The 24,479-nt window shown below is 59.9% G+C and overlaps 1 protein-coding gene across 7 annotated transcripts; it reads right to left on the minus strand.

The window, feature by feature from the left end:
* Positions 1-1,480: 1,480 nt before the first annotated feature.
* MAP7D1 (MAP7 domain containing 1) lies at positions 1,481-24,360 on the minus strand. 7 transcript variants are annotated; one of them, XM_025419923.3, is made up of 18 exons: positions 24,085-24,358; positions 10,359-10,712; positions 10,086-10,154; positions 9,303-9,466; positions 8,477-8,591; positions 6,757-6,867; positions 5,468-5,590; positions 5,205-5,371; positions 4,975-5,120; positions 4,207-4,532; positions 3,821-3,998; positions 3,594-3,732; positions 3,271-3,375; positions 2,953-3,006; positions 2,762-2,807; positions 2,569-2,659; positions 2,259-2,452; positions 1,481-2,074 (listed from the first exon to the last, which is right to left on the minus strand). In XM_025419923.3, the coding sequence occupies exons 1-18, from the start codon at positions 24,128-24,130 to the stop codon at positions 2,064-2,066; spliced, it is 2,439 nt and encodes an 812-aa protein (XP_025275708.1). In that variant the 5' UTR covers positions 24,131-24,358; the 3' UTR covers positions 1,481-2,063. The 7 variants fall into 7 exon arrangements, with proteins under 7 accessions (XP_025275708.1, XP_048949847.1, XP_048949850.1 ...); XM_049093890.1 differs by having other exon boundaries at positions 5,205-5,590; positions 8,486-8,591; positions 24,085-24,360; XM_049093893.1 differs by lacking the exon at positions 6,757-6,867 and having other exon boundaries at positions 8,486-8,591; positions 24,085-24,359.
* Between the last annotated feature and the right edge of the window lie 119 nt (positions 24,361-24,479).

Raw genomic sequence — 24,479 nt, forward strand, 5'->3', positions numbered from 1 at the left:
ATCACACCCTGAGCCAAAGGCAGATGCTCAACTGCTGAGCCACCCAGGGGTCCCTCACGTCAAGTTTAGACGCTGCTCCTTTAGAAGATGCCTTCCCTGGGGAGGTTTCCCTGGGATGGCTTATCCTTCCAGCTCATTCCCTTCGTTGACATGGAAATGCAGGTCTATATTTGCTTACTGGCTGCGTCTCTGGCTGAGTTGGAAGCTTTCGGTTCCATCAAGCAGAAAATCCAGCTCCACTGGCTTAAGCAGTCAGTCGTCCTGTGGTAGGACTGGATTTGGGGTTGATAGCTCAGTGGTCTTCTCAAGGACTTGGGTTCTCCCCAACTCCCTGCCCTGACACCCTCGAGGTCGGCTTTGTCCTCAGGGTGCTCAGCAGGATGGATGCGGCAACGCCAGCCATCACCGTGGACCCCACGCCACAGAGGCAGAGTTGTCCCCTTGTCGGGCCGTAGTTAACTATCGCTGTGTGCAAGGCCTCACGCATCCTAGCAGTGTAAAACAATATTTATGATCTCCCAGCTGCCAAGGGTTGGAAACCCAGGAGCAGCTTAGCTCCTTGGTGCCGTGGGGGATCTCTCGTGGGGTTATGGCCCAGCTGTTGGCTGGGGCCGTGGTCATCCCAAGGCCTGAGGCCGGAGAAACTGCTCCCAGGCTTGTTCGTGTGGTTGTTGGCGGGGGGCTTCAGGCCCCTTGGCGTGCGGGCTCCTCAGGCTGTTTGCAGTAGAGCAGCTGCTTCCTCCACAGAGGGGGAGGGCCCAAGAATGAGAGGGCCCCCAAAACAGAAGCGGCGGCGTCTTCAAGGACCTGACCTCACCTGTGTGACGCCATCGCGGCTGCTGTGTCCTGTGGGCCGCTCTGCCCAGCCCTGGGCCAACACGGGCAGGGGCCACACAGGGTGTGAACGAGGAGGTGAGAAGGTGGGGGGACACTGGGAGGCCCTCATGGTTTTCAAAATTGAGGATGCCTCTCGGAGAAGCCCAAAAGGCTTCTCTTTATAGGTTCTGGTCGCAGTCGGGCCACATGCCTGTACCTAAACGAGCCACTCATGAGGGGTTTGGGGCCATCATCTTCGCCTCGTGACAATCACAATGCACCCCTGGGCTTGGGAGCCACCTCGGCCGCAGCACGAAGGTTGGGGGGTGGGCATGGGGGGGGGATCCGGGAGGAAGACGGCCGCCTAAACGAAATCATCTGTTTGGGCGAAGGGGGGATGGATGTTGAGGAAGCCACTCGGTGTCTCGGACACCCGTCCGCTCCACTGTGAAGTCCCCGAGAACGGAGGCGGCGTCTTTCCCTGCTTCTGTAGCCCACTGGCTGCCAGCAGACTTGTGAAGTCAATGAATTCATGACGAGGTGGAGACCACAGCGGGAGCCTAGGACTCGCACCGGGTCGGGGTAGGCTCCCGAAGGCCTTAGGATGCAGGGGCCACCTGCCCCCGCCCACCACTGGCCCCAAGGATACATCGGACCGGACCAGCAGAGTTATCCTCACTTTATTTCTGGAGACATTTGATCAGACGCAGTAACACTGATTCTAGGCGAGGGCAGGGGGCGTGGGTACCCCGAAAGCAACCAGTCTCCTGTGGCCCAAGGTGCCCCCCACCCCCGGACCTGGGTGCCCCCTCAGTTACAGTTAAATAGAGAGAGGAAGATCACCCCAGGGAGTCTCGGGAGGGTCTGCCTCCTGCACCCGCCCCCTCCACGCAGAGGGGTCTGAGCACGAGCTATTTACAGTATTCACATCCACTGTACCCCACCAAACCAAGGCAGATACTACAGGCGCCCCCCCCCCCGAGGGAGGAGGCCAGAGAGGCTGTGAGTGTATGTGTGTGTGGGGAGCGGGGTGGCCACGCGCGTGAGCACACGAATGCACTGAGGGGCGGGGTCTGGCTCCGGCCCAAGAGACGTCAGTCTATAAGGTGCAGAGTAAAAATAACAAGAGGACCCACCCCCGGGGGCCCAGGCCACTTCCGGCTTCGATCCGTCTCTTTCTCTTCCAGGCATCCTGGTGGATGATGCAGAGGAGCCCTCATAGCTGCGCCTGGATCCAAGGCCACCCCTTAAAGGACTTCTGCGGGGGAGAAGCAGGAGGGGAACGGTTAAGGCAAATGACGCCTCCAAGCCCTGGTGTCTGGGGGTCTTCAGGGCAGAGCGCGACAGGGGCTCAGGCACAGCTGGGAGAAAGGGCAGGGCTGTGGGGTCGGGGAAGGCTGCTGGGAGGGAGGACTGTGGGTCAGGGACTCGGGGACTCCTACCTGTGACCTGTGGGGGTTGCACCACAGCTTTCTTGAGGAAGGCCTCTGCCTCTGCGAAGGGCAGGAGTGCCTCTGGCGTTCGGCCCAGACTCTTGTCCCCAGAGGGCCCCTTAGGGGAGAAGCCATTCTCCTGGTGTGCAGGGAGAGGCTGCAGGCCATTCACCAGGGACCCTGGCGGCTCCTTGCTGGGCAGGCTGTGGATGCAGGGCCAAGACTCAGGCCCCTCCCGGCCCAGGGCCACCCGGCACCCCAGCCCACAGCTCCAGTGTCCTGCCTCCCTGCTCAGGGCCCCGGCATCGGTGGCTGGTACCTCCACTGAGGCTCCTGGGCGGCCGGGTCCTCTTTCTGCACTGCCTCCTTCTGTAGCCCCAAGGGCCGAACCTCCCTGGCTTTCACAGGGTCTGTCACCCGAAAGGAAGGGCCATCAGTTAGGGGCTGGGGAGAGGAGGGAGTCTGAGGGCGGGCGGCAAAGGGGACAGAGACGAGGGGAGCAGGGCCTTCACCTGGGCCGAAGTTGTTAGCTTTCGTTGTCTCCTTTCTGTCCGGCTTCTGCTTTGAATTGGAAGAGTCGTCAGACTCCAGGGCTACCTGCGCCCCACCCCATTGGGATGCGGCCTCCTCCTCTCTCCCAGGCTCCCCCCTTTCCTTCACCCCCCACCCCCCACTGCCGACACCATCTTTGGGGGATCCCGACCTTGGTTTCAGCAGCCTCTGACTTGCGAGTCCTCTTCATGATCTCCTCCAGGCGCTGTTGGGGGGCCCGTCAGTTAGGCTCCCGGCCTGACCCAGTTCTGAACCTCCTGCCTGCCGGACCTCCAGGGCCCTTCCCGCCCCACCAGTCCTTTCCGGGCCAGGAGCCAGGACGCCCCCCACCTCCGTCCTGCCTGCCCTTCCCCAGCCCCAGGCAGGGCCCAGCCACCCCCCTCACCCCCTCGTGCCCCCATACCCGTGGCGGATGAGCCCCAGGCCAGGCACAGCCTCTCCCACACCCACGTAGCACCGCCCTGCACACCTTTTTGCGCTCCTGCCGCTCCTGCTCCTCCCGCTGGAAGTGCTTTTCCCGCTCCAGGCGCTGCCTCTCCGCTTCCTCCCGGGACCGAGCTTCGGCCTCTTCTTTCTGCCCGAGACCCCCATGAGCTCGGAGCGACCCCAGAGAGCTCGGAGCGGCTGGACTCCAGCCTTTGCTCCGGGCCGGACCCCCAGCCCTCCACCGGGAGGCGTCCCCCGCGAAGCGCCCCCAGCCCTCCACCAGGAGGTACCCCCACGCGATGCGCACCCCCAGCCCTCCACCAGGAGGTGCCCCCCCACCTGCCCCCCTAGCCCCCCGGGGGGCACCTGCTTCTGCAGCCGCTCCTGCTCCTCTTGCTCTGCCTGCGCCTTCTCGCGGGCCTCCTGCTCCTCCCGCCGCCGGGCCTCCGCCTCCCTCTCGGCCCGAGCCTCGGCCTCCCGCGCCAGCTGCTCCTCTCGCAAGCGCCTGGGGGACACGGGCACAGGACGCTTGCTGGGGGCTCGGGCGCGCTCCCCCCGGGGCTGTCCCCCACCTCCTCGCCCCGGGCGCTCACTTGTCCCGCTCCGCTTGCAGCCTCCGCTCCTGCTCCTCGCGCTCACGCTGCTCCCGGGCTTGGCGCCGCTTCTCGGCCAGGAGCCGAGTGGCCTCCTCTCGGTCGGTGGTGCCCGCCATGGGCTTGCTGGGAGTTGTGGGGGGCGCAGGGGCTGGGGGCGAGGTCAGGACCGCAGTGTCTGTGGGGGACCCATGCCCAGGAGTCAGCGTCACCTCCACGATCAGGCCCCTGTGCTCTGGGACCTCGGGGTGACCCGCCCGCGCCTCTGTCGCCCACTGGGCCTGCCGGGCGGCCCCCTTCCCGGCTCCCCACCCCAGGTCCCCAGGCACCTCTAGGCCCAAAGCTCCCCCCACCCAGGCCAAGTTGGCTTCTCTGGCCCTGCCCACCTGCAGGGATGGCCGTGGGCTGCTCCTTCTGGGGCTGAGCGGGCGTGGGCGAGGGCACTGGCGAGGGTGCTGGCGAGGCCGGGGCTGCTGGCTCCTTCTCCTCACTGCTCTTGCTCTTGCTCTGGTTCTTGTCCACCACGCCTGGGGCACTGAGGCTCTCCTTGGCCTCGTCCTTCCTCCGCACCCGCCCCTTGGGTGACACAGTGGTGCCCCGAGGAGATGGCGGTTTGGGGGGTAGAGCGTGGCCAGGCCCTGGGCTGGGGCAGGGAGAGGCAGGCCTGTGCCAGGACGTGGAGGGAGAGGATGGCCGGGCCTTGGCTTTGGGACTGAGAGAAAAGGAAAAGCTGGGCTTGGACCACAGCATCTGAGCGTGTCATTCCTTTGGGAGAGTATCCCCCTCCCCGCGGCCTAGCTCGGCACCCCCCACCTTGTAGGCTCTGTTTCCTTTTAGAGCACAAAGCCCAGCTTGGAATCACACGTCATTTAGGAGTCTTTGATTGACGTCTGTCTCACCAAGAGTCGGTAAGAGTAGTAAGAGCAAGAACTTAGGTCCCTTCATTCTATCAGCAGGTATTTGGTGGGCACTTCCCAGACGCCAGGCACTGATCTACATACTAGGTAGGGTACTTCGGCCGTCAAAACACTCAGAAAAAAAATATCTGTCCTCCAGGAACTTTCACTTTCATTCTAGGGGCGGGTGCCCAACAGGTACTGGTGACTGGATGGACGGACCCATGAACGAGCGGCCTGGGGACCCTGGGGACCCACCTGAGCTCGGCGGCGTTGCCCACGGATAGGCGCGGGCGCGGAGAGGCGGGCAGTGACTGGCGCTTCTTGAGGCTGCGCTCCCGGGCCAGGGCACTCTTCTCCTTCTCATTTTCCCGCTCCTTGTCCTTCTTCTCCTTTTTCTGCACCTGGCAGGGCGGGAAGGAGAGCGGGTGCGGAGGTTATGGGCTGTGCGCCCCGCGGCCCCCTGCCCCAGCTGCACACCCACTCACCGGGGAGGCCTCAGGCCGGCGGCGGGCCACGGCGGGGCTGCCCCCTGTGCTGGGCTTGCGGCGCTCCCCACGCTCCCCGGTGGGGCCACAGCGGTGCGCGGTTCGGGGTGCGCTGCTCGGCGGCGTCAGGGGGCTGGCGGAGGCCGAGCGCGGGCACACGGGCACGGCTGCAGAGGGATGAGTGCGGTCGGGGTGCGGCCCGCGAGCGAGGCTGGCCCCTGTCCCGCCCCGCGTGGGGGCTCTCCCAGGGCCGCTGCCCCTACCCTGGTCCCGGCCGTTGCGGGGCAGCGTGACCGCACTACGACTCCGTGCCAGGAAGGAGAGGGTGGGTGTCATCAGCCGGTCCACGATGCTGCTCTCCCACGCGCTCAGCTGCAGGCTGCGATCTAGGGGGACAAGGCCACAGCAGGTTAGAGCGGGTGGGGGGGGCCGTGGCCAACAGGCAAAAGCCTGGAGGGACAGCCGGGTTCCATGCGTGCCAAGCCCCGAGAGGCGTCCCCAGGACCCTTACCCCATCAGGTGGGGCCGCCTTGGTCTGCCCCGGGGCCTGACCTCCCCTGAGACGCAGGCAAGGAGACGCTTCCCAGGGCAATGCCCCGCAAGGCCGCAGGGCCCCCTCTGCCACGTTCCCTAGGTGACAGCCCCTGTCCGCTCTGCATCCCAGCACAGAGCCCTGGTCCCTTTGCTGCCAGAGGGCTGGCCTGGGGAAGCACGACCCCATGGCTGGGGACAAGGAGGGTCCCTGTGCTCCTGACTGAGGGGTGTCCCATGCCAGACACAGGCTGCGAGGGGGCCTGGCAGGCCTGGGCCACCCTGCTCTGTCCCCTCAGCTGCTGGGTTATTTTTAAGCCTCAGTCAGGTGGAGTTGGTACAGCAGCTGATTTGGTTGCTAGGCAACAGAACAACCAAATAAAAGCCGGAGAAACTTATAAATAACTCCTACCACGGCCCCTTCACATGTGAGCACCAGGGCACGGTGGGAGCACAGGGGCCGTGCCACGCCGGTTGGCCGCAACTCTGGAGCCAGTGAAGGCCCCGGCCAGGGCTCTGAAGGCACAGAGGGTGGGGGTGTTCGGGCCCCCCAGGGTGGTGCCGGAATAAGGGCCCCCCTCTGCACACACAGCACCCAGGCTAGTCCAGGACTCAGGGGCGAGGCCACCTGCCTCAGGCTGGCCGAAGCCAGCTGACTGTGGTTGATGAGGCTGCCTGCCTGTCCCACTCTCCACCCCTACCCCTGACCCCACTCCCGCCCCCACCTCCACCTGCTGTTGAGGCCCCAGCCAGGCTTCCTTTCTGTCTGCTGGGAAACTGCCCTTTGTCTCTGTTCTCTTCCCCTGCAGGGGACCCCTCTGTCCTCAGGGTCCAGACCCATACGCCGCCCCGCCGGCTCCTCTGAGGGGCACAGAGCGCTGGGTGGGGAGAGTGGGGATGGAGACCTGGTGTAGGAGAGGCTCCTGGGACCTGCCTGGGGCTCTTGCTGAGCTCTGGAGGAGGCTTGGGGGAGTGGGGCCACAAGGGGCTCTGGAGGGAGGAGGGCTGGGCCTTCTCTTACTTCTACTGGGGGAGTTCCAGAGCGTGGCAGAGGACTTTGAGAGCCGCTTGTTGATTATAGAGTCCACGTGTTTAGGCAGGTTTACTGCCGACACGGAGCACCTGCTCCCACCTGGAGGGGAAAAGACACGGCATTAGGGCCGGGCCGGACAGAAGCCAGTGGGGGGGGCACTGAGGCCTTCCATTCAGGATGCTCCGAGGGCAGGGCGGGAGAGGGAGGAGTGGGCAGGCTAGGAAGGGGAGGAGGAGGCCGTCTTGGCTCTGGGGCAGGGGTGGGGAGGGGGAGGAGAGGTGACCCGAGACAGCCTGGATTGGGGGAGCTGATGGAGCAAGAACAGAGGAACGGGATGGAGCAGAACTAGAGAAACGTTCACCTTCCTGGCCAGGAAGCCATTCCCTGGGGCTGGGCGCTGCAACCCCTCCCCGCCCACCCCCCAGCCACCCAGGGTTGGCACTTGCTGGCACTGCCCCACCAAGGTGCTATGGCTATGACATCCACGTCCTGGGACGAATGCAGAGACATTCCCAAACAGAAGAACCCACAGCCATAGTCACTCACACAGATCCACACGTTCCTAGGGGCACACGAAGGCAAAGACATGCAGGCACGGGCACAGGGAGTAAAAGGTACACTTCCACATGCACACGTGTGAGCAGACATGCGCAGACACAGAAACAAACACTGACAGCTTATGTGCCAGACCCAGATGCACACAGGCACAAGCACATCGAGGCAACTTCATTGTGATACTCGTAACAGCTAACGTTTGTTGGATGCTTACCATGTACCAGGCACTGTGCTGGGCACTACACACATGTTACCTCACTTGATCCTCCCAAACATCTACCTACAACCTCGGAGGCAAGTAGCATAGTTATCCCCATTTTACAGATGAAGAGAGTGACATCGAGATGTTAGAGGTCACACCACAAGTGCCAGAGCCGGGATGCTAGCCCCGTTCTGAATTGGGAGCCCGCGCGGAGGCAAACACGCACAGAGTAAGACGCACAGCGCACGGGTCCACGAGCACACGCACCAGGAGCACAGCCGGAAATACTGAGCTTTGCCATCACAGAAAGACATCCACACACAATGGTGCGTGCATGCCGGCCAAGAATCACACCCAAATCCTGATGGCCCTACATGAACAAAACTCAGAGACACAAATCCGCCTCCCCAGACACGGACGCAAGGGGGTGACAGTTTTCTTAAGTACCCAGTGTCTGTGGGGCATTAAAGCATTCTTTACTGTGTCCTCAACCAGTAGTCACAACAGGGACAGGTCAGCCTAATTTAAAATGACAGAGGTGGGACACCTGGGTGGCCAGAGGTTTGGCACCTGCCTTCGGCCCAGGGCATGATCCTGGAGTCCCAGATCGAGTCCCACATTGGGCTCCCCGCATGGAGCCTGCTTCTCCCTCTGCCTGTGTCTCTGCCTCTCTCTCTGGGTCTCTCATGAATAAATAAATAAAATCTTTAAAATAAAACGACAGAGGTTTGAAGAGCAAACCAAATGAAGAGGATTCACCTCTGACTTGATTGACAGCAGAAGCCCTTGGAAGGGACAGCTTGGTTTACGAGCCCGTTCCAGAAGACACAGGTCGCACGAAGCCAGGCATACACCTGCTGGCAGCTCCTGGCATGAAGCTGCCCCCGCCCAGCGCCACTCCCCGGGCGCCAGCCTCGCCCACCCGCCCACCAGGCCCTCCTGCCCACTCACTGGTCTTACGTCCGGGGGAGCCGTGGTGCAGGGCTCCTGCCCAGGACCAGCGCTGCTGCCGGATTTCGGCCCACGTCTTCTTCACTGACCGCTGGATGGCGGCTTCATAGCGCTCCTGGGGGAGAGGTCTGGGCTCAGAATCACTCACCATACCTGCGACCATACCTGCGAGAAGGGGCCCTTTTCTCTCCTGTGACAATGCCGCCACACCCAAGAAGTTGTCCCTGACTCACTGCAGGTAACCAAGGTTACTGGATCCCCGCTATGATTAAAGACCAGCTTGTTCTTGGGGGAGCTTTGCACTGTTCTTGAGTCATTTCCTGGATGTCTGAGCTGTTCCTCTGAGGATGAGGTGGGACTTTCCCTTCCCTGCCTGGGGCTCCGAGGCGGGGCCTGTCCCCCTGGCCCTGAGGGTCCTGACCTTGGGACTAGGTTTTCCTTGCAGCCTAAGCACCCCACCCCCACCCCCACCCCCCTACTGGGCCAGGCCACTTTTTCCTCCCTTTCCTCCCCAGGGCTCAAGCTGGGGCTCAGCACACTCACACAGACCCGCATACACGCAGACACACACCCAGATCCGCATACTGACAGCGCACGGTTACAGGTGCCCGCCCCCTGCACGCACAGCACCAGGCGTGTCTGCAGCAGCACAGATGCCCACATTGCCCACTCAGATGCATCTGCAGGTGTGAGCGCACATATTGCCGGGTAGATGCCACAGCGGCGTGGACCCAGACGTGCGCACCCACGGAGCCGGGGTCCACGTGTGTGCGCGCACCGGTCTGCAGACCTGTGCGCCCCAAGTTAGAAACGGGGCGGCGCGCACCTTGTTCTTCTCCAGCTTCTGCCGCTGTCGCTCCTCCAGGGCCGCCCGGCGCTGCTCTGCCTTAAGCCTCTGCTCCTCCAGCCGCCGCCGGCGCTCCTGCAGCTGCTTCTCCCGCAGCGCCTTGGCCTTCTCCTCCTTCTCCAGCCACACAGCTTTCTTGGCCGCTGTGGGAAGGAGCCCCGGGGGGTGTGAGCGGCTCCGCAGCAGCCAGGCCAAGCGCATCTCCCCAGAGGAGGTGGCCTTCCCTGTGATCCTGGCTTCAGGGGGGTCTTTCCTCTGCCTGCTTGGTGGTGGTGATGGGGGTGCTGATGGGGGGGCGGTGCCTCGGCTCCCAGACTCCCTGCCTCAAACCTTAGGGCTTCCGGCAGACAGGGTCAGGCCTCAGGAGGAGGCTTTCCCTGATGGAAGGTCTGTTTCTCCCCTCCAGGCCTCTCATGGCCTCTGGGTGCTAAAGGAGAAATGGGTTCTTCGGGGCCAGATCCCTGTCTGACTTTGGAGCGGATTTTCACGTACTGTGCTTAAGAGCATGGGACTGAGGGTGAGCTGAGGCTCCTGGGTCTGACCTCAGGTAGTCCACTGGCTGCGTGTGGCTTAGGAAGGTAATTTCATCTCTCTGAGCCCTTGTGTACCCGTCCTCAGAAGGGGAGCAAGAGAATTCAATGAGATGATGTGTGTATGGCTCCCAGCACAGGGCTCGTAATTAAGTGTTCAGAAGTGTGAGTGCTGTGGAAGAAGGACTGATGGTGAGGGTGGGGGGGCTGATGACGCGTGCCCAGCACTCACCCAGGTACTTGGCTCGTTCTTCTCGCCGCTCCTTTGCCAGCTTGTGTCTCTCTCCTGCTTTCTTTACATCTTAAGTCAAGAGAATGAGAACAGACTTAGGTCGGAGGCTCCCCCCTTGAAAAGGGAGTCAGCCTCAGGGCCCTCCCCCAGGCCTCATCCCCATCCCTCTTCCCATCTCCTCCTGGGCACCAGGAGACTCCCTCCGGTGGCATCATCCAGGGCTGGAAGGCTGAGCCAAGGAGTGTGGCCCAGGCCTAGGGACATCATATGTACCTTGCTTGGTGGGAGGGCTGTCTGACGCTTGCATCACTGTCGGGGCTGGTTGGCTGCTCCTTCGGGGAGGCCTGGCATCCCGTGGGCCTGTGGCTGGTGGGGTGGGTCCCCTGATCTTCCCTTCTGAGAAAGGGGACTCTTCCTGCTGGGAGGCTGATCCAGGCCCAACGGGCCTTGGGGGGCTCTCTGGTTCCAGCGGGAGCTGCTTAGAACTAGAGGCATTCTTCATGGCTGGAGGGGTGTCTGGGGGAGTGTCAGGGACCAGGGCTGACATCGGAGGTGGTGGTGGCGGCGGCGGGGAGGGGTCCCCTTCTGGAGAAGGTCTGGGCTCTGGGGGGGTCCTGGCTGCCACCGCTGGAAGAGCAACACAAGAGAGGAGACAGAGTCAGAGAGCGTAGCCGTGTTGTCAGTTCAACACGCTCTGTCCCTCATCCCGCTGACCCATCCCTTCATCCACACAGCGTGGGTACTGAGCTCCTGTGTGCCGGGCTCTGTTCCAGAGACTAATGATACCACGGTGAGAAAACAGCCACGGTCCCTGCGTCTGTGGAGCCTACCTTCTGGCAGGTGGACAGACAAACAGCTAGGCAGCCACAGCGTAGGATGGATCCTACGTCTGGGGGTAACAGAGCGGAGGTGGTCAGCCCACGTTTGGGGGGCTTCCTGGAGAAGTAATCAAGCTGGGAGCCAGAGGGGGAGCTGGAGTTGACAGAGCAGAGGAGGATGGGGTTCTGGCAAAAAAAGAAGAGCATCGGGGATCCCTGGGGGGCTCAGGGGTTTAGCGCCTGCCTCCCGCCCAGGGCATGACCCTGGAGACCCGGGATCGAGTCCCACGTCAGGTTCCCTGCTTCTCCCTCTGCTTGTGTCTCTGCCTTTCTCTCTCTCTGTGTGTCACTCATGAATAAATAAATAAAATCTTGAAGAAGAAGAAGAAAAGAAGAAGAAGAAAGAAGAAAGAAGAAAGAAGAAAGAAGAAGAGCATCTGCAAAGGGGCAGAAGGGAGCAGGGTGTATTAGAAACCGTGGGCTGTTGGCAGCACTGACGAGTGCCCGAGTGAGCGGTAATGGCTGGTTTCCATGCCTGCCTCCCCCAGCCTTTCTGCTCGACACCGGGTCACAGTGCCCAGCTCAAGGCCCGGAACACAGAGGCAGCCAGTGCTGGGCACGGGGGACTGGCCGGGAGGAAGGACACGAGCACGGGCCCAGCAATGCCGTGCTAACTCCCCGGTGGGGTGGGCAGCCAGTGGCTTTCACTCTGTGATCCTTCTTCCTTTCCCAAACACCCACAGATTTCTTCTATTAAGACAATAATATTTCACGGGGTGCCCAGGTGGCTCAGCAGTTGAGCCTCTGCCTTCAGCTCAGGCCGTGACCCTGGGGTCCTGGGATCAAGTCCCCCATCAGGCTCCCCGCAGGGAGCCTGCTTCTCCCTCTGCCTGTCTCTCTGCCTCTCTCGGTGTCTCTCATGAACAAATAAAATCTTAAAAAAAAAAAATCGTATTTCGAGAGCTCTGTAGAAGACAACAAAGTGCCAAGTAAGGAGACCACACGGCTGGGCATGGCGCTGTCTATGCACACACGTGGCACATGTGTGGGGAGCCGAAAGCCAGGCTTTGGCGTCAACTGGATGAAGGCCCAGTTCTGATTTTACCACCCCAACGTGGGGCATGGAAGGCACGCCTCCCCAGCACTACACCTCCCCATGGTGAAGCCACTCAACCTTTTTTTTTTTTTTTTAATTTTTATTTATTTATGATAGTCACAGAGAGAGAGAGAGGCAGAGACACAGGCAGAGGGAGAAGCAGGCCCCATGCACCGGGAGCCCGAGGTGGGAATCGATCCCGGGTCTCCAGGATCGCGCCCTGGGCCAAAGGCAGGCGCCAAACCGCTGCGCCACCCAGGGATCCCCCCCTTTTTTTTTTAAGTCTCAGTTTTCCCTTCTGTAAAATGGGGATGATGAGCCCAAGCTGGTGGGGGTGTCAGAGAAGTACTGGCAGGATTCGCATGCCAGCGCACAACACTCCCCCGCCTGAGGGTCCTCTAAAGCCCTGCATGTTGAGTCCTGGTCCCGTCGTCTGCTGCTACTGGGTGCCACCGGGACGATGGGGACACTGCCACTGCACCCAGGTTTAGGGAGCAGGACCAGGACCGCAGCAAGGTGACTCTAAGGAAGCATTTTTCGCTTTCACGGGATGTCTCCACCGGACCAAGTCCTCTCCTCTGGGATATCTGGCCCCCCCCAGGAGGTGGCAAAGTCCCCAGCCCTGTGGGTGACAGCGTGTGTGTAGGGAGAGGACAGTCCAAGGAGCCAGGCTTGGGACTCTGCACACCTTTTTTGGGGAGACAGGTGTCCTGGGGCTGAATATGGACTCTGAAGGCAAACTATCTGAATGTGAATTCAGGCTTCCCTGTTACCTGTGTGACCCTGGGCTGCTTACAGACCGTCTCTGTGCCACAGCCCCCTGCCATGGGAGAGGGACAGTACCCATCTCAGACGATTGTGATTCTAGTGATGACAACAGCCCTTAACAGTTATAGGTTCCTCAAGAGCTTCCTATATTCAAAGCATTTCACAATATTTGTCTTTGCCCCCACTGACAATAATTATGAAGGAGGCACTACAAATATCCTTTTTAGGGATGCCTGGGTGGCTCGGTCAGTCCAGTGTCTGCTTTCGGCTCAGGTCATGATCGCGGGGTCCTGGAATCGAGCCCCACGTCAGGGTCCCTGCTCAGCAGGGAGCCTGCTTCTCCCTCTCTGTCTGCCCCCTCCTCCCCTTTGCACTCTCTCCCCTGCACTCTCTCCCCGCCCCCAAATAAATATACAGAATCTTTTAAATAAATAAGTAACTTAATAAACAGCTTTTTTTCAAGATGGGAAAAGAAGAGCAATTTGAGGTCACTCAGCTGGTAACTGAAGGAGCCTGGACTTGAACCCAGCGTCTGTCACCAGAGCCCGTGCTCTTCCCAGTTGCAGCTTCCTGCCTCTGTTTAAGGCAGTATGAAGTAATATGTGTTATGCAATGAAATCTGAGGCTCACGGTTTTTCCCTCATTCCCTCCCTTGCAGCTTCCTGGGCTCCAGGCAAGAGCCCCGGCTGAGGCCCCGTCTCCCCGAGGCCCGTCCAAGTCAGCCAGTAGCCCACCCTGCTTTCCCCGCACAGGCCACAGAAGGCTGCCTGGCCACTACCAGTCTACTTCCCAGACACCTGAAAACTCTGTCCCACCTCCAGTGGGCAACATAAGCAGCAGCAATCCTTTAGTGAGTGTTTACTGTATACCTGGAACGGAGCTAGGCCTTTGTGTCCTCATCCTGCACCCTCATATGAGCTCTGGGAGGCAGAGATTCTGATCCCCACTATACAGATGAGACAGTCAAAGCTCACCCAGGTGATTTGCCCAGGGGCATAGAACTAACATGTGGCAGAGGCAGGATTTGAACCTGGACTGTCTGGGGCCAAAAAGCTTAGGTGTGTGCGCACCAAGCTCGAAGGCTGAGGGTGAGGCCTGTTTATTGTCGTCCTCCTAGCACCTGTGCGTGCTGCGGGTGTTGCAAGGAAAACTGGTAGGCGGCTATTTGTCTGCACCTAGGTAAATCACACCCATCGGGCAAGACAGCGAATCTCCAAGTAGGTCCCGGCTAGCTGCATGTGCAGCTTGGGAGGAGGAAGAGGGATCAGGCCTGGAAGGCTCTAGGCCTCAGATCAGACAGGCCCGAGGGGAAAACAGCAGCTCTGATCTGGGACCTTGGGCCAGCCCTGAGCCTGCGTGAGCTTCAGTTTCCTTCCCGGGTGGTTGGCACCAGGGGCGAGTAGGTACATCATCTCTGACACCTGGCAGGGGCTCAGGAGGCGGCGCCGGCCCAGGGGAATCTGTCCACTTCTCCGGATCTTTGCTCTAAGAGCCCACTTGGGTCAGGCTCTCATTCCCGCTGCTCCATGACACTGCTCTTCTCAAGGTCACCAATGGACATGGCTCACTCAGCCACTGTCTCTCCGTCCTTGTCGCCCTAAGCCAGGGACTGCATTTGACACGGCTGATCCTCAGATGCTCCCCAAACACTTTTGCCCTTGGCTGTGGAGACAACACACTTCTCCTGGTGCTCCTTCTACCTTGCTGCCTGTGACTGCTCAGGCTTCTTTGCTGATCCCTCTCTAATTGCCCAACCTCTTAGCGCCAGGTGCCCCAGGCTCAGTGGAGGACCTCATCTCTCCTGTCTGCATGCACTCCCTTGGTGACCTCATCCAGACTCATGGCTCTAAATACCATTGCTCTGCTGATGACAACCAAGCTTGTATCTCCAGCCCAAACCTCTCCCTTGAGTTCCAGTTTCGCTCATGCAACTCCCTATTTGACACCCCTGCGTGTCCTACAGACACCCCAAATTGAACACAACCCAAGCGGGGCTCCTAATCTTCTCCCTGAACCCCGCTCCTCCCCCAATTTTTCCCCATCTCAGTCAACGCCAACCCCCAACTCCCGGTTTCTCGGGCCAAAAAACTTGGGAGTTGTTTTAGAATCTTTTCTTATCTCACATCCCACATCTAATCTCTCAGTAAATCTTTTTGGCTCCATGTGCAAAGTACATTCTGAATCTAATCACTTCTCACCATCTCCACTTCTGTCCTCTTGGTTCAGCCACTCTCATCCCTTAGAAAGACTCCTTGCTGGGGCACCTGACCTGGCTGGCTCAGTCGGTGGAGCGTGCTCTTGATCTCGGGGTTGCGAGTTCGAGCCCCACATGGGGTGAAGAGGTTACTTAGAAAATAAAATCTTGGGGACGCCTGGGTGGCTCAGCAGTTGGGCATCTGCCTTTGGCTCAGGGCGTGACCCCGGGTCAGGGGATGGAGTCCCACATCGGGCTCCCTTCAAGGAGCCGGCTTCTCCCTCTGTGTCTTTGCCTCTCTCTGTGTTTCTTATGAATAAATAAATAAAATCTTTAAAAAAATCTTTTTTGGGGAGCACCAAAGGCATCACCCAGGTGCCCCAAAAAATAAAATCTTAAAAAAAAAAAGACTGCCAGCTGCCATTTTTTGTTCCCTTTTCATCTTTTCTCAATGCAGCAGCTGAGTGATTCTGTTTAAAAATAAGTTAGATCGGGATCCCTGGGTGGCGCAGCGCTTTAGCGCCTGCCTTTGGCCCAGGGCGCGATCCTGGAGACCCGGGATCGAATCCCACGTTGGGCGCATGGAGCCTGCTTCTCCCTCTGCCTATGTCTCTGCCTCTCTCTCTCTCTCTCTCTATGACTATCATAAAAAAAAATATATATATATATATGTAAAAGTTAGATCGGGGATCCCTGGATGGCTCAGTGGTTTAGTGCTTGCCTTCAGCCCAGGGGATGGTCCTGGAGTCCTAGGATCAAGTCCCACATCAGGATCCCTGCAAGGAGCCTGCTTCTCTCTCTGCTTGTGTCTCTGCCTCTCTCTGTGTGTCTCTCATGAATAAATAAATAAAATCTTTAAAAAAAAAAAAAGATCCAGTCACTCTCTTGACAAAACCCTCTGAAGAAGCCCCATCTCTTGGGAAGGAAAAACCAAAGCCCTGAGGACCTTCAGGACCCCCACCACCGTTGCCCCTGCTGCCTTCAGACCATCATCTCTTGGGCCTCATCTCCCCCCCCACCAACCCCCATCTGCTCAGTCTCTTCTAGGCGCCTTCCAGGTTCCCTCTGCCAGACTCCTCCGCCCCCATTACCTCCTCAAGGTCCTTACTCCAAATGTCACCTCTCACTTATGCCTTCCATGACTCTATTCAAAATTACAAACTGCAGTGGAAGTCTCCCTCCCCTTTCCAGGTGTATGTTTTCTATTTTGTGAACACTGTTTTGACACTGCCTCCCACCTCTAGGAGATGGTCTCCGCAGGGCACACGTGTGTCTGTTCTGTGAACTGTTCTAAGGCCAACAGGCAGCACATAGGTGCTCCACCACTATCTGCCAAATGAGTAAGTCAATGAGCTCCGCCTTGGCTGATATCACAGCAGCATCTCTCCTGCCTGGATGACTACAAAGTCTCCCCACTGCTCTCCCTGCACCCCTTCCCGCTTCGATCCTCATGCAGCAGCCAGAGTAAGTGTTTGCAGGTGCAGATCTGATCCTGGTGCTCTTGAAACCTCTCAGTGGCTTCTCATTGCTCTAAAAACAAAATTCTTGAAGTCTAACAAGTCTGGCATAGTCTGAAGTCCCCGTCCCCATCTCCTGCACCTCTTGAGTATCCTTTCCACGCCCCCCACTTGATTTCTGCACTGACCTTTGAATTCCAATAACCACTCACATTCCCTCCTGCCACGGGGCTTTTGCACATGTTCTTTCTACTCCTGTCTTAGTTAAGCCCCATTTGGCCTTCAGATCTTCACTCGGACATCATTTTCCCCAGGGAAGCCTTCCCTGGCCTCTTTGATCAGGATAGATTCTTGCAGGATTCCTGGGCGGCTCAACAGTTGAGCACCCACCTTGGGCCCAGGGTGTGATACTGGAGTCCCGGGATCGAGTCTCCCGTCGGGCTCCCTGCATGGAGCCTGCTTCTCCCTCTGCCTGTGTCTCAATCTTTCTGTGTCTCTCATGAATAAATAAATAAAATCGTTTTTTAAAAAAAGTATAAATTCCTTCATTACATACAGTCAGGGCTTCGTGTGCCTCTTACTTGGAACACCGTTGACTGTCACAATATTCAACCTTCTCGTGTGCTTCTCTTTGTTGAGCCTCCCCTTAGCCCGAGACGAAGCACTACAAGGGCTGGGCCAGGCCTGCTTTGCTCACCACCACGTCACCAGCTGCTACCGCAGTGCCAGGTATGCAGAGACAGTCATGAGATGCTGTTGAATGAGAATAAAGTCCTGCACTAGTAGAACGCCACCCTCGTCTATAGCAGTGCAGAGAGAAGATTTTTTTTTAATCTAATGAAGAGTAAATCCATATAATTTATGAAAGGGATAAATACTTGAAGGGAAGCAACACAACTCCATTTCAATTGGATTTGGGCAGCTTTCCTGGGCGAAGGTGCTCAGATGGAAGTTAAAAATAATAACGAATGTTTGACTCCAGCGGGTCAATGAGAAAGACTTCTCGAGAAGCAAACAGGACATTTGGAGCTCTTCCTTTGACCTGGTGGACTGTTGACCCTAAAGACAAATATTTTCCTCAGAAGTATGCCAACGCTGATGAAACGCCACTGGGACCGTGCCGCCCAGAACAATCTGCAGTAGGCCAAATCAACTACGTGGTTAGTCACCGATCTGCTATGGTTAGACCGATTTCGGACTATTCTTGTTTTCACTCATCGAACGTGATCCTTATGCCGCTGCCTTTTATTTTCGGTCTGTGCCAAACGGTGAGGTTTTAACCGCTGTTTTGTTTTATTTTGCTGATATGGACCAGAAGTATTTGCTAAGAACTGGATAAGAGACGGATAGTTTGTATTTCTTTCTTGGCACCAAAAGGATTCCCCGGGCAAAGGCTGCAGAAGCGGATCGCAGGGGGCAGTGAGGCTTGTCTTCTTCTCAGGAGCCCCCCAGGGACTGTACCCCGGGGGTTTGCGGGAAGATCCGGGCCAAGTCCCCCATGAGGACCTGTCACATGTCTCAGGGTGCTCACTCCCCAGCTCCACCCTCTGGGTGCTGGCAGTCCCTTCCTCTGGTCCCCCCCCCCCCGCCCCCCGCTTCCATACCAACAACTGCTGCTGGCCCAAACAGTCCTCTCACGACACTGATAACACAGTCTGGCTTTTCTGTTTGCCTCTGGCCCGTGTCCCTGCCAGCATGAGAGCTCAGGGACAGAGGAGACTGGGTCTCACTTCTCATCACAGCCCCGGGGCTTATACAGGACCTGCCGGCACAGAGTGGGAATGCTGGGTCTGTTTAAGGAACACGCAGGTGGCTAAATGCAGGACCGGGTGGGAGGCCCCTGGGGAACCACATACCAACACATCGTCAAACCCCAAAGCCTGGCCTCCCTAACCCTAAAGGTCCTGTTCATAACCCTGCGCCTGTCTGCCAGCTGCTAAACGCAGGGAAGGAAACAAGGTAACTTATTAAAGACCTACCCAGGGATCCCTGGGTGGCGCAGCGGTTTGGCGCCTGCCTTTGGCCCAGGGCGCGATCCTGGAGACCCGGGATCGAATCCCACATCGGGCTCCCGGTGCATGGAGCCTGCTTCTCCCTCTGCCTGTGTCTCTGCCCCTCTCTCTCTCTCTGTGACTATCATAAATAAATAAAAATTTAAAAAAAAAAAAAAAAAAAAAAAAAAAAAAAAAAAAAAAAAAAAAAAAAAAAAAAAAAAAAGACCTACCCATACGCCCAGCACTCTTGCTCATCTCATCTCATTAGGACAGCCCTAAAAGGAAAGCTCTATGGATGGCCCCTGTTTCACAAGTGGGAAGACTTACTCAGACATGTTAAGTCAACATTAGAGGTAGGATTTGAACCCAAGGCTATCTGATGACAAGAGCCTTATGTCACACTGTTTTTGGTAGGCGTCCCATCACCCCTCCTCCAGGCTCCCGCCTGTTCCCTGAAGAAGGAAGTGACTTGGTGGCTCCCTCAGGGAGGTGTCCCCCAAGATGGTGAAGGGTGCAGGTGGGGCAGGCAGGCACTGAGCTCAGAGGGCAGGAATGCAGGAAAGGCAGGCTCCTGCCCAGGCTGGCCACCAGGAGGCAGGAAGTGAGGCACCTGGGCAGGGGCTGGTGGGAGGGTGGTGAGCGGCCCTCCTCCAGGGGGGCCGAGCCAAGGAGGACCGGGGAGAGCCAGCGGAGGGGGGCATACAGACAGCACCCCGGGGTGGGCAGCCTGAGGAAGCAGAGGCCGAGGCATGGGAGAGGAAACAGGACGGAGATGAGCCCTCGGGCTCTCACAGCAGCTCGTCGGGGGTCGGCGCTGGGCCCGGCAAGTGAAGACGACGGGGCCGAGGGAGGGCAGGGACACGGGGACGGTGCACAGGTGCACACCACGGACAGAGGCACTCGGACGGTGCGGGCAGAGCCTGAAGGACGGTGAGAGGCCAGGCACATCTTTCCTCCCTCTCTCCCTCCCTCCCTCCCTCCCTCCCTCTCTCCTATATACACAGAAGTCAGACCTCGTGGGGTTTGGAACTCCATACGCACACGCACACGCGGGGCCAGGCACCTGTTGCGAGGCGCGGGCGAAGCCTCAGCGCCCCCCCCCCCCCACTGAGACGTCCCCAGTGGGCTGTACAGCCTCCTCCAGGAGGCCCCACGGGCACCCCTTCCCCTGGGCCCAGGAAAGTCCAGTTCACGGGGCACAGCCAGTGCGCCGTCAGGCCCAGCTCCACGCCACAGAGCCATCGGCCCCTGTCACCTTCACCCCAGCCCCAGGAGGCAGACGTTGTCGCCCCGTTTGAAGACACAGATTCAGAGAGATTGAGACACTTGCTTAAGTGGCACAGCCACGAGCAGCGACGCCGGGGTTTGGGCCTGCGGCAGCCTGCCAGTCTGTCCCTGTGCTGTCACCCAAAGGGGGTGGCCTCGTGGGCTTCCCTGCCAGGCGGATGGAGACGGAGGGGGAGGGATGCGCCCCGGGCTGGGACACAGGCGACCCTTAGGGGGCAGCACTTCCCGGCCCGAGGGGAGCCAGCGGGCTCTGAGAGGCAGTGACCTGGGAGGGGGCAGGGGCTCGGGCCCCCTAAGGACCTGGGCCACAGGCCCCAGGCGGCCAGGCCGCGCCTCCGCGGGCCGTAAGCCGGGACCAGGACTCACTGCACATCTGAAGGAGCTCCCGTCTGGGTTGGTGGCCATTGTTCCCAGCCTCCAATCAGGAGCACCCACTTCCTGTTATTTTAGGCGGCAGGAAATGACCCCATCCCGCAGCCCAGGCCCCGCCACGGGTCCTCCCTCAGCCCCACGCTAGGCCCAGGATGCTCGGACTGTCACCACCGCCTGGGGCCAGGGCCTCCTTCTGGTCTGACCCACTCAGACTCCAACCCGACAAGATGCACGGGGGACCCGCGCTCTGCTGTCTGCTAGAGAAGGATCACAGGGTCCCTAAGACCGAGCTACGTAGAGAAGAAGGGAAGCAGATCAGACTTTACCACCCGCTGGCTCAGAGTGGTTTGGTGCGGAGGCTTTAGAGTCAGATGAACCTGGGTTCAAATCCTACATCTGCCAATTCCTGGCTGCGTGACTTCAGGCCAAGGCCTTCCCTCTCTGATCCTCATCTCTAAAATGAGGATGATATTAGGCCCTATTCAGGGACTGTTTTGAGAACCAGATGAGACCATGCACATGACCTGCTAAGCATCATGCCTGCACGGAGAAGGCCCTTGATAAATAGGAGTGGGAGATAAGTTAGACTCATCCCTGGTGAGAGGCCACATCTCCTCTTACAAGCGAGGAGTGCTGATGGAGGCAGCAGCACCATGCTCTCTACCCCCTACCATGCTCTCTGCTCCCCTCGGGGCAGAGCTGCAGCTGAGAGGTGGTGGAGGAGACGCTGAAGCCTGTGCCCGGGGTGCCAGGCGGTGCTACCACAGCCAACAAAGCTGCATTATCTGGGCCCTGGCTCCTTGGCTCCCTCACTCGTCCCAGGGCCCAGTGGGGACCCTGGGACGCAGCTCCCTGCTGCTGGTGGCCTAACTTCCAGCCTTGGTTAGGCCTGAGACCTGCCCTGGCCCCCCTCAAGTGCCAACACTCTGGTCCTGGGCCCTGTTTTCAGCTCATTCCCCCTCCCTCAGCCCTGCCCCACCAACAGCTGATGCCATCCTGAAGGGCAGGGGGAGTAAACTGGCCTGGTGCCCCTTCCTCCTCGTTTGCATATGCATGACTGCACATTAGGAGCTCATTAGAGGCTCATTACTGGGCCCACGGGCCCAAGGAGGGACAGAGCTGTCAGTGGGGGGCACCAGAGGGGCTGGCTGCTGTATGTAGAGACATAGCCCATTGTGCCAGTCTTGCCAACTTCTAGTCATCCTTTTAGGTTCACTTCAAACGCCTCCTCCTCTGTGAAGCCTTCCACAAGCAGAGCCCATTATGCCTGTAGGGTTTCCCTGCCCTGAACACCTCTGCTTCCCTCATCCGGCCAGGAGTGCTCAGAGGGGAGCGACTCCGTCTGATTAACTTCTCTGCCATCTGCATACCAGCACTGAGCTGGGACATGGCAGGCATCAGTATGGGGTGCTGGATGACTATCTGCACTCACCTCCGCAGCCCCACCTCAAGCACAGGGTCCCCTCCGTTCCTCAGACACACCTCGGTTCACTTGTGTCCAGAACTCCCCTCCCCTGGCTCTCTGTCCCCTATTTACCTCCTGAAATCCTAATTAGTCACACCTCCTACTCAGGCCTCCAAAGGAATTAAAAACAGTAACAACAACAACAAAAAAAAAACAAATAGAGTTTATTGACCACAGACTGTGCCGGGCCTAGGCTAAGCCTTTCATGTATTCATCTAATTTCATGATCCCAATATCTCCATGAAATCATCGCTAGCATTATTCTCATTTTATAGATGGGAAAATTTAAGACTCAGGTTAAGCAACTTACCTAAGGTCACACAGTAGTAGGTTATGTTTGATTCCAGAGTCTACATTCTTAAGCAAGCTGGCTCCCAACTCCTGTCCTCACCTCCCCCATATTTTGTACCTCCCTGTTGGCACCAGTTCTGATGAGCCTAACCACAATAATGGTAATGACACTGTATTGCGGGCGTCTGTGTGCCAGGTTCCTTTAGGTATCATCTCTAACCCTCACATTAACCTTACGGGGTTCGATAACACGACCTCCATTTTCCAGGGGCATAAACTGTGGCTGGAGGAGGAAGTCACTTGCTCCAGTCCACACCTGTCCCCCACTCCATGTTGCCTCCTGGAAATGCTCAGGGTGCAAAGGGGACTCAAGCATGGCAGGGATTGTGCCATGCGCACTCGGTGTCTCAGCCCCACACTCAAACTCGACAGGATACCTGCAGTGGGCACCACCTTTAGTCCCCGGAAGCCCTTGGCTTGTAGGAAGCCCCTGTCCCGTTCCCCTTCGCTCTGTGTAGGCATCAGCCACCAGCCTGATCTAGGCTCTCATGTAACTTCATCTGGGCCCTGTGTATAGAAGAGTCTTCCCAACCCCAGACCCTGTAGGCAGTCGTCCCCTCGGGCCCCTCAGTACAGCCAAGCAGGCCCCCATGCCCTCACGTGCAGTCAGGCATCCCACCCAAGGGCCTTAATTATAAACCAGACACTCATTTGGGCCCATTCAGGCCCTGACGCATGTGCCAGTGCATGCGCCCCTCAGACGCAGAGGGCCAATAAGCAGATGAAATGGACCCAGTCTAGCACTCCGTGGGTGTCCCCTCTCAGGCTCTGCGGAGTCCAGACTGACCTGACCCCAGTGCCAGTGCTCCAGTACAGCCTACAAACCTCCCCACCCACGACAGTCTGAAGCTTCCCGCCACCCACCACCTGCGAACTTCAGCTCCCACACCCACGGGTCCCCAGGAAGCGCCCACGCTGGCATGGGGAGGAGCCCACCCACAGCCAAGCAGCTCCACCTTGTCTTGGGCTCTCCGCACCCACAGACACTGTTTCGTGCTGAGCCCACGCCGCAGGGGTCAGGGAGGCGGCAGGGATTAGGCTCTGGGACTCTATGGAGGTGTGAGGTTGGGGCCGCCTCCCCCCTGAGTCAGTGGGAACAGAACTTGGGTCCTCAGCAATCATGTTCTTCCGTCCCTTCCAGGAAGAAAGAGAAAGAGAAATCCCTCCCTCCAACAGCAGGCCCAACCAGAAACCTGTCCCCACCCCCTCATCAGCTGCTCCCAGATCCGAATGGGATTTGCAGAAGTGCTGGGCACTGGTGGTTGGTGGGGTGAGGGGAGGGGAGGGGAGCTCTGATGGTCTGGGGCCTGGAGCCTGTGTAGGGGGGCGGCGGTAGGCATCCCAAGCTTCAGGCCCGAGAATGATGTGGCAGGTCCAGGGAGCGCGGCCTTGAGCCTGCACCTCATTCTGCGGGGTCTCGGGGTCTCGGGCCTGGAGAGGCTGGGGGGGAGCGTGGCCGTATAGGCACGTTTGCTTCTGGCCCCTTCCTCCCCAAATCGGGCTGGGGGGGGGTGTGGGGCAGGCCGGGCTGCGGAGGCGGCGGCCCACTCCCCAGCTCCCCGGCTCCCCGGCTCCCGCCCTCGCCCCGAACAATGCCGCCTCCCCCTCCCCCTCGTCTTTATCCGGCGGGTTCCTTGGCAGCCGCCGCTAGAGACCTCCCCCTGCCCTGCCCTGCCCTGCCCTCCCCTCCCCTCCGCTCCCCTCCCGGCCGGCCCGCCGCCGCAACAGGCCCTTTGCGCGGCAGCTGGGGAGCCGCGGTGGGGGCGAGGTCGCGGCCGGGGCGTGGGGGGCGCCGGGGCTCAGGCTCCAGGGCTCGGGGCCCCCCACGAGCGCGTGCACGCGGGAGTCGCCGCTGCCCCCAGCGCTGGGGAGGGGCGCGGAGACGGCCCGGCCCAACCCGAGGGGCTCCCGGGGCCTGGGGCGGAGCGGAAAGGGGGCGCGCGCGGGCGGGGGTGCGGGGAGCCCGCCGGGCGCCGGCCGTGGGGGAGGGGCAGCTGTCAGGGGATGCGTCGGGGGCCGGAGCCGCGGCCGCTGCAGCCTTTATTTTTAAACTTGCAAGCGGTCAGCGGGCGCGGGCGCGGGCGCGGGCGCGGGCGCAGGCGGGGGGGTCCCCTCTCCGCCCCGGGCCCCGCGCCCCGCGCCCCGCGCCCGCCCCTCCCCTCCCCGCCGCGCCGCGCCGCGCCGGCTCCGCGCATACCTGGGGGTGCGCCGGCACGCGGCTCCGCAGGTGGGCCGCTCTCCATGGCTGCGGCGCGCGGGGCCGGGGGCTCAGCGGCGGCGGCGGCGGCGGCCGGCGGCCAGGACGCGGGTCCCGCGGCGCATCACGGCCGGCCCCGCCCGGCGGGCAACTCTCGGAGGCCGGGGCGCCCCGGGAAGGGCGGCGCGGAGAGGCCGGCCGCCCGCTGTGCTCGGCCTCGGCCTCGGCGGCGATCGCGCTCCCTGCCCGGCGCCGGCCCCGTCGCGGCCGCGGCCCAGCCCTATTGTACCGCCGGGGCTGGGCCTGGCCTCCCCGCCGGCGCGTACCAAGTGCGGACGCGGGGAGGGCCGCCCCCGCCGCCGTCGGGCCCGGGCCGCCCCGCCCGCCCGCCCCGC

Source organism: Canis lupus, chromosome 15 (genome assembly GCF_003254725.2).
Source record: "Canis lupus dingo isolate Sandy chromosome 15, ASM325472v2, whole genome shotgun sequence".
NCBI classification, from domain to species: domain Eukaryota; kingdom Metazoa; phylum Chordata; class Mammalia; order Carnivora; family Canidae; genus Canis; species Canis lupus.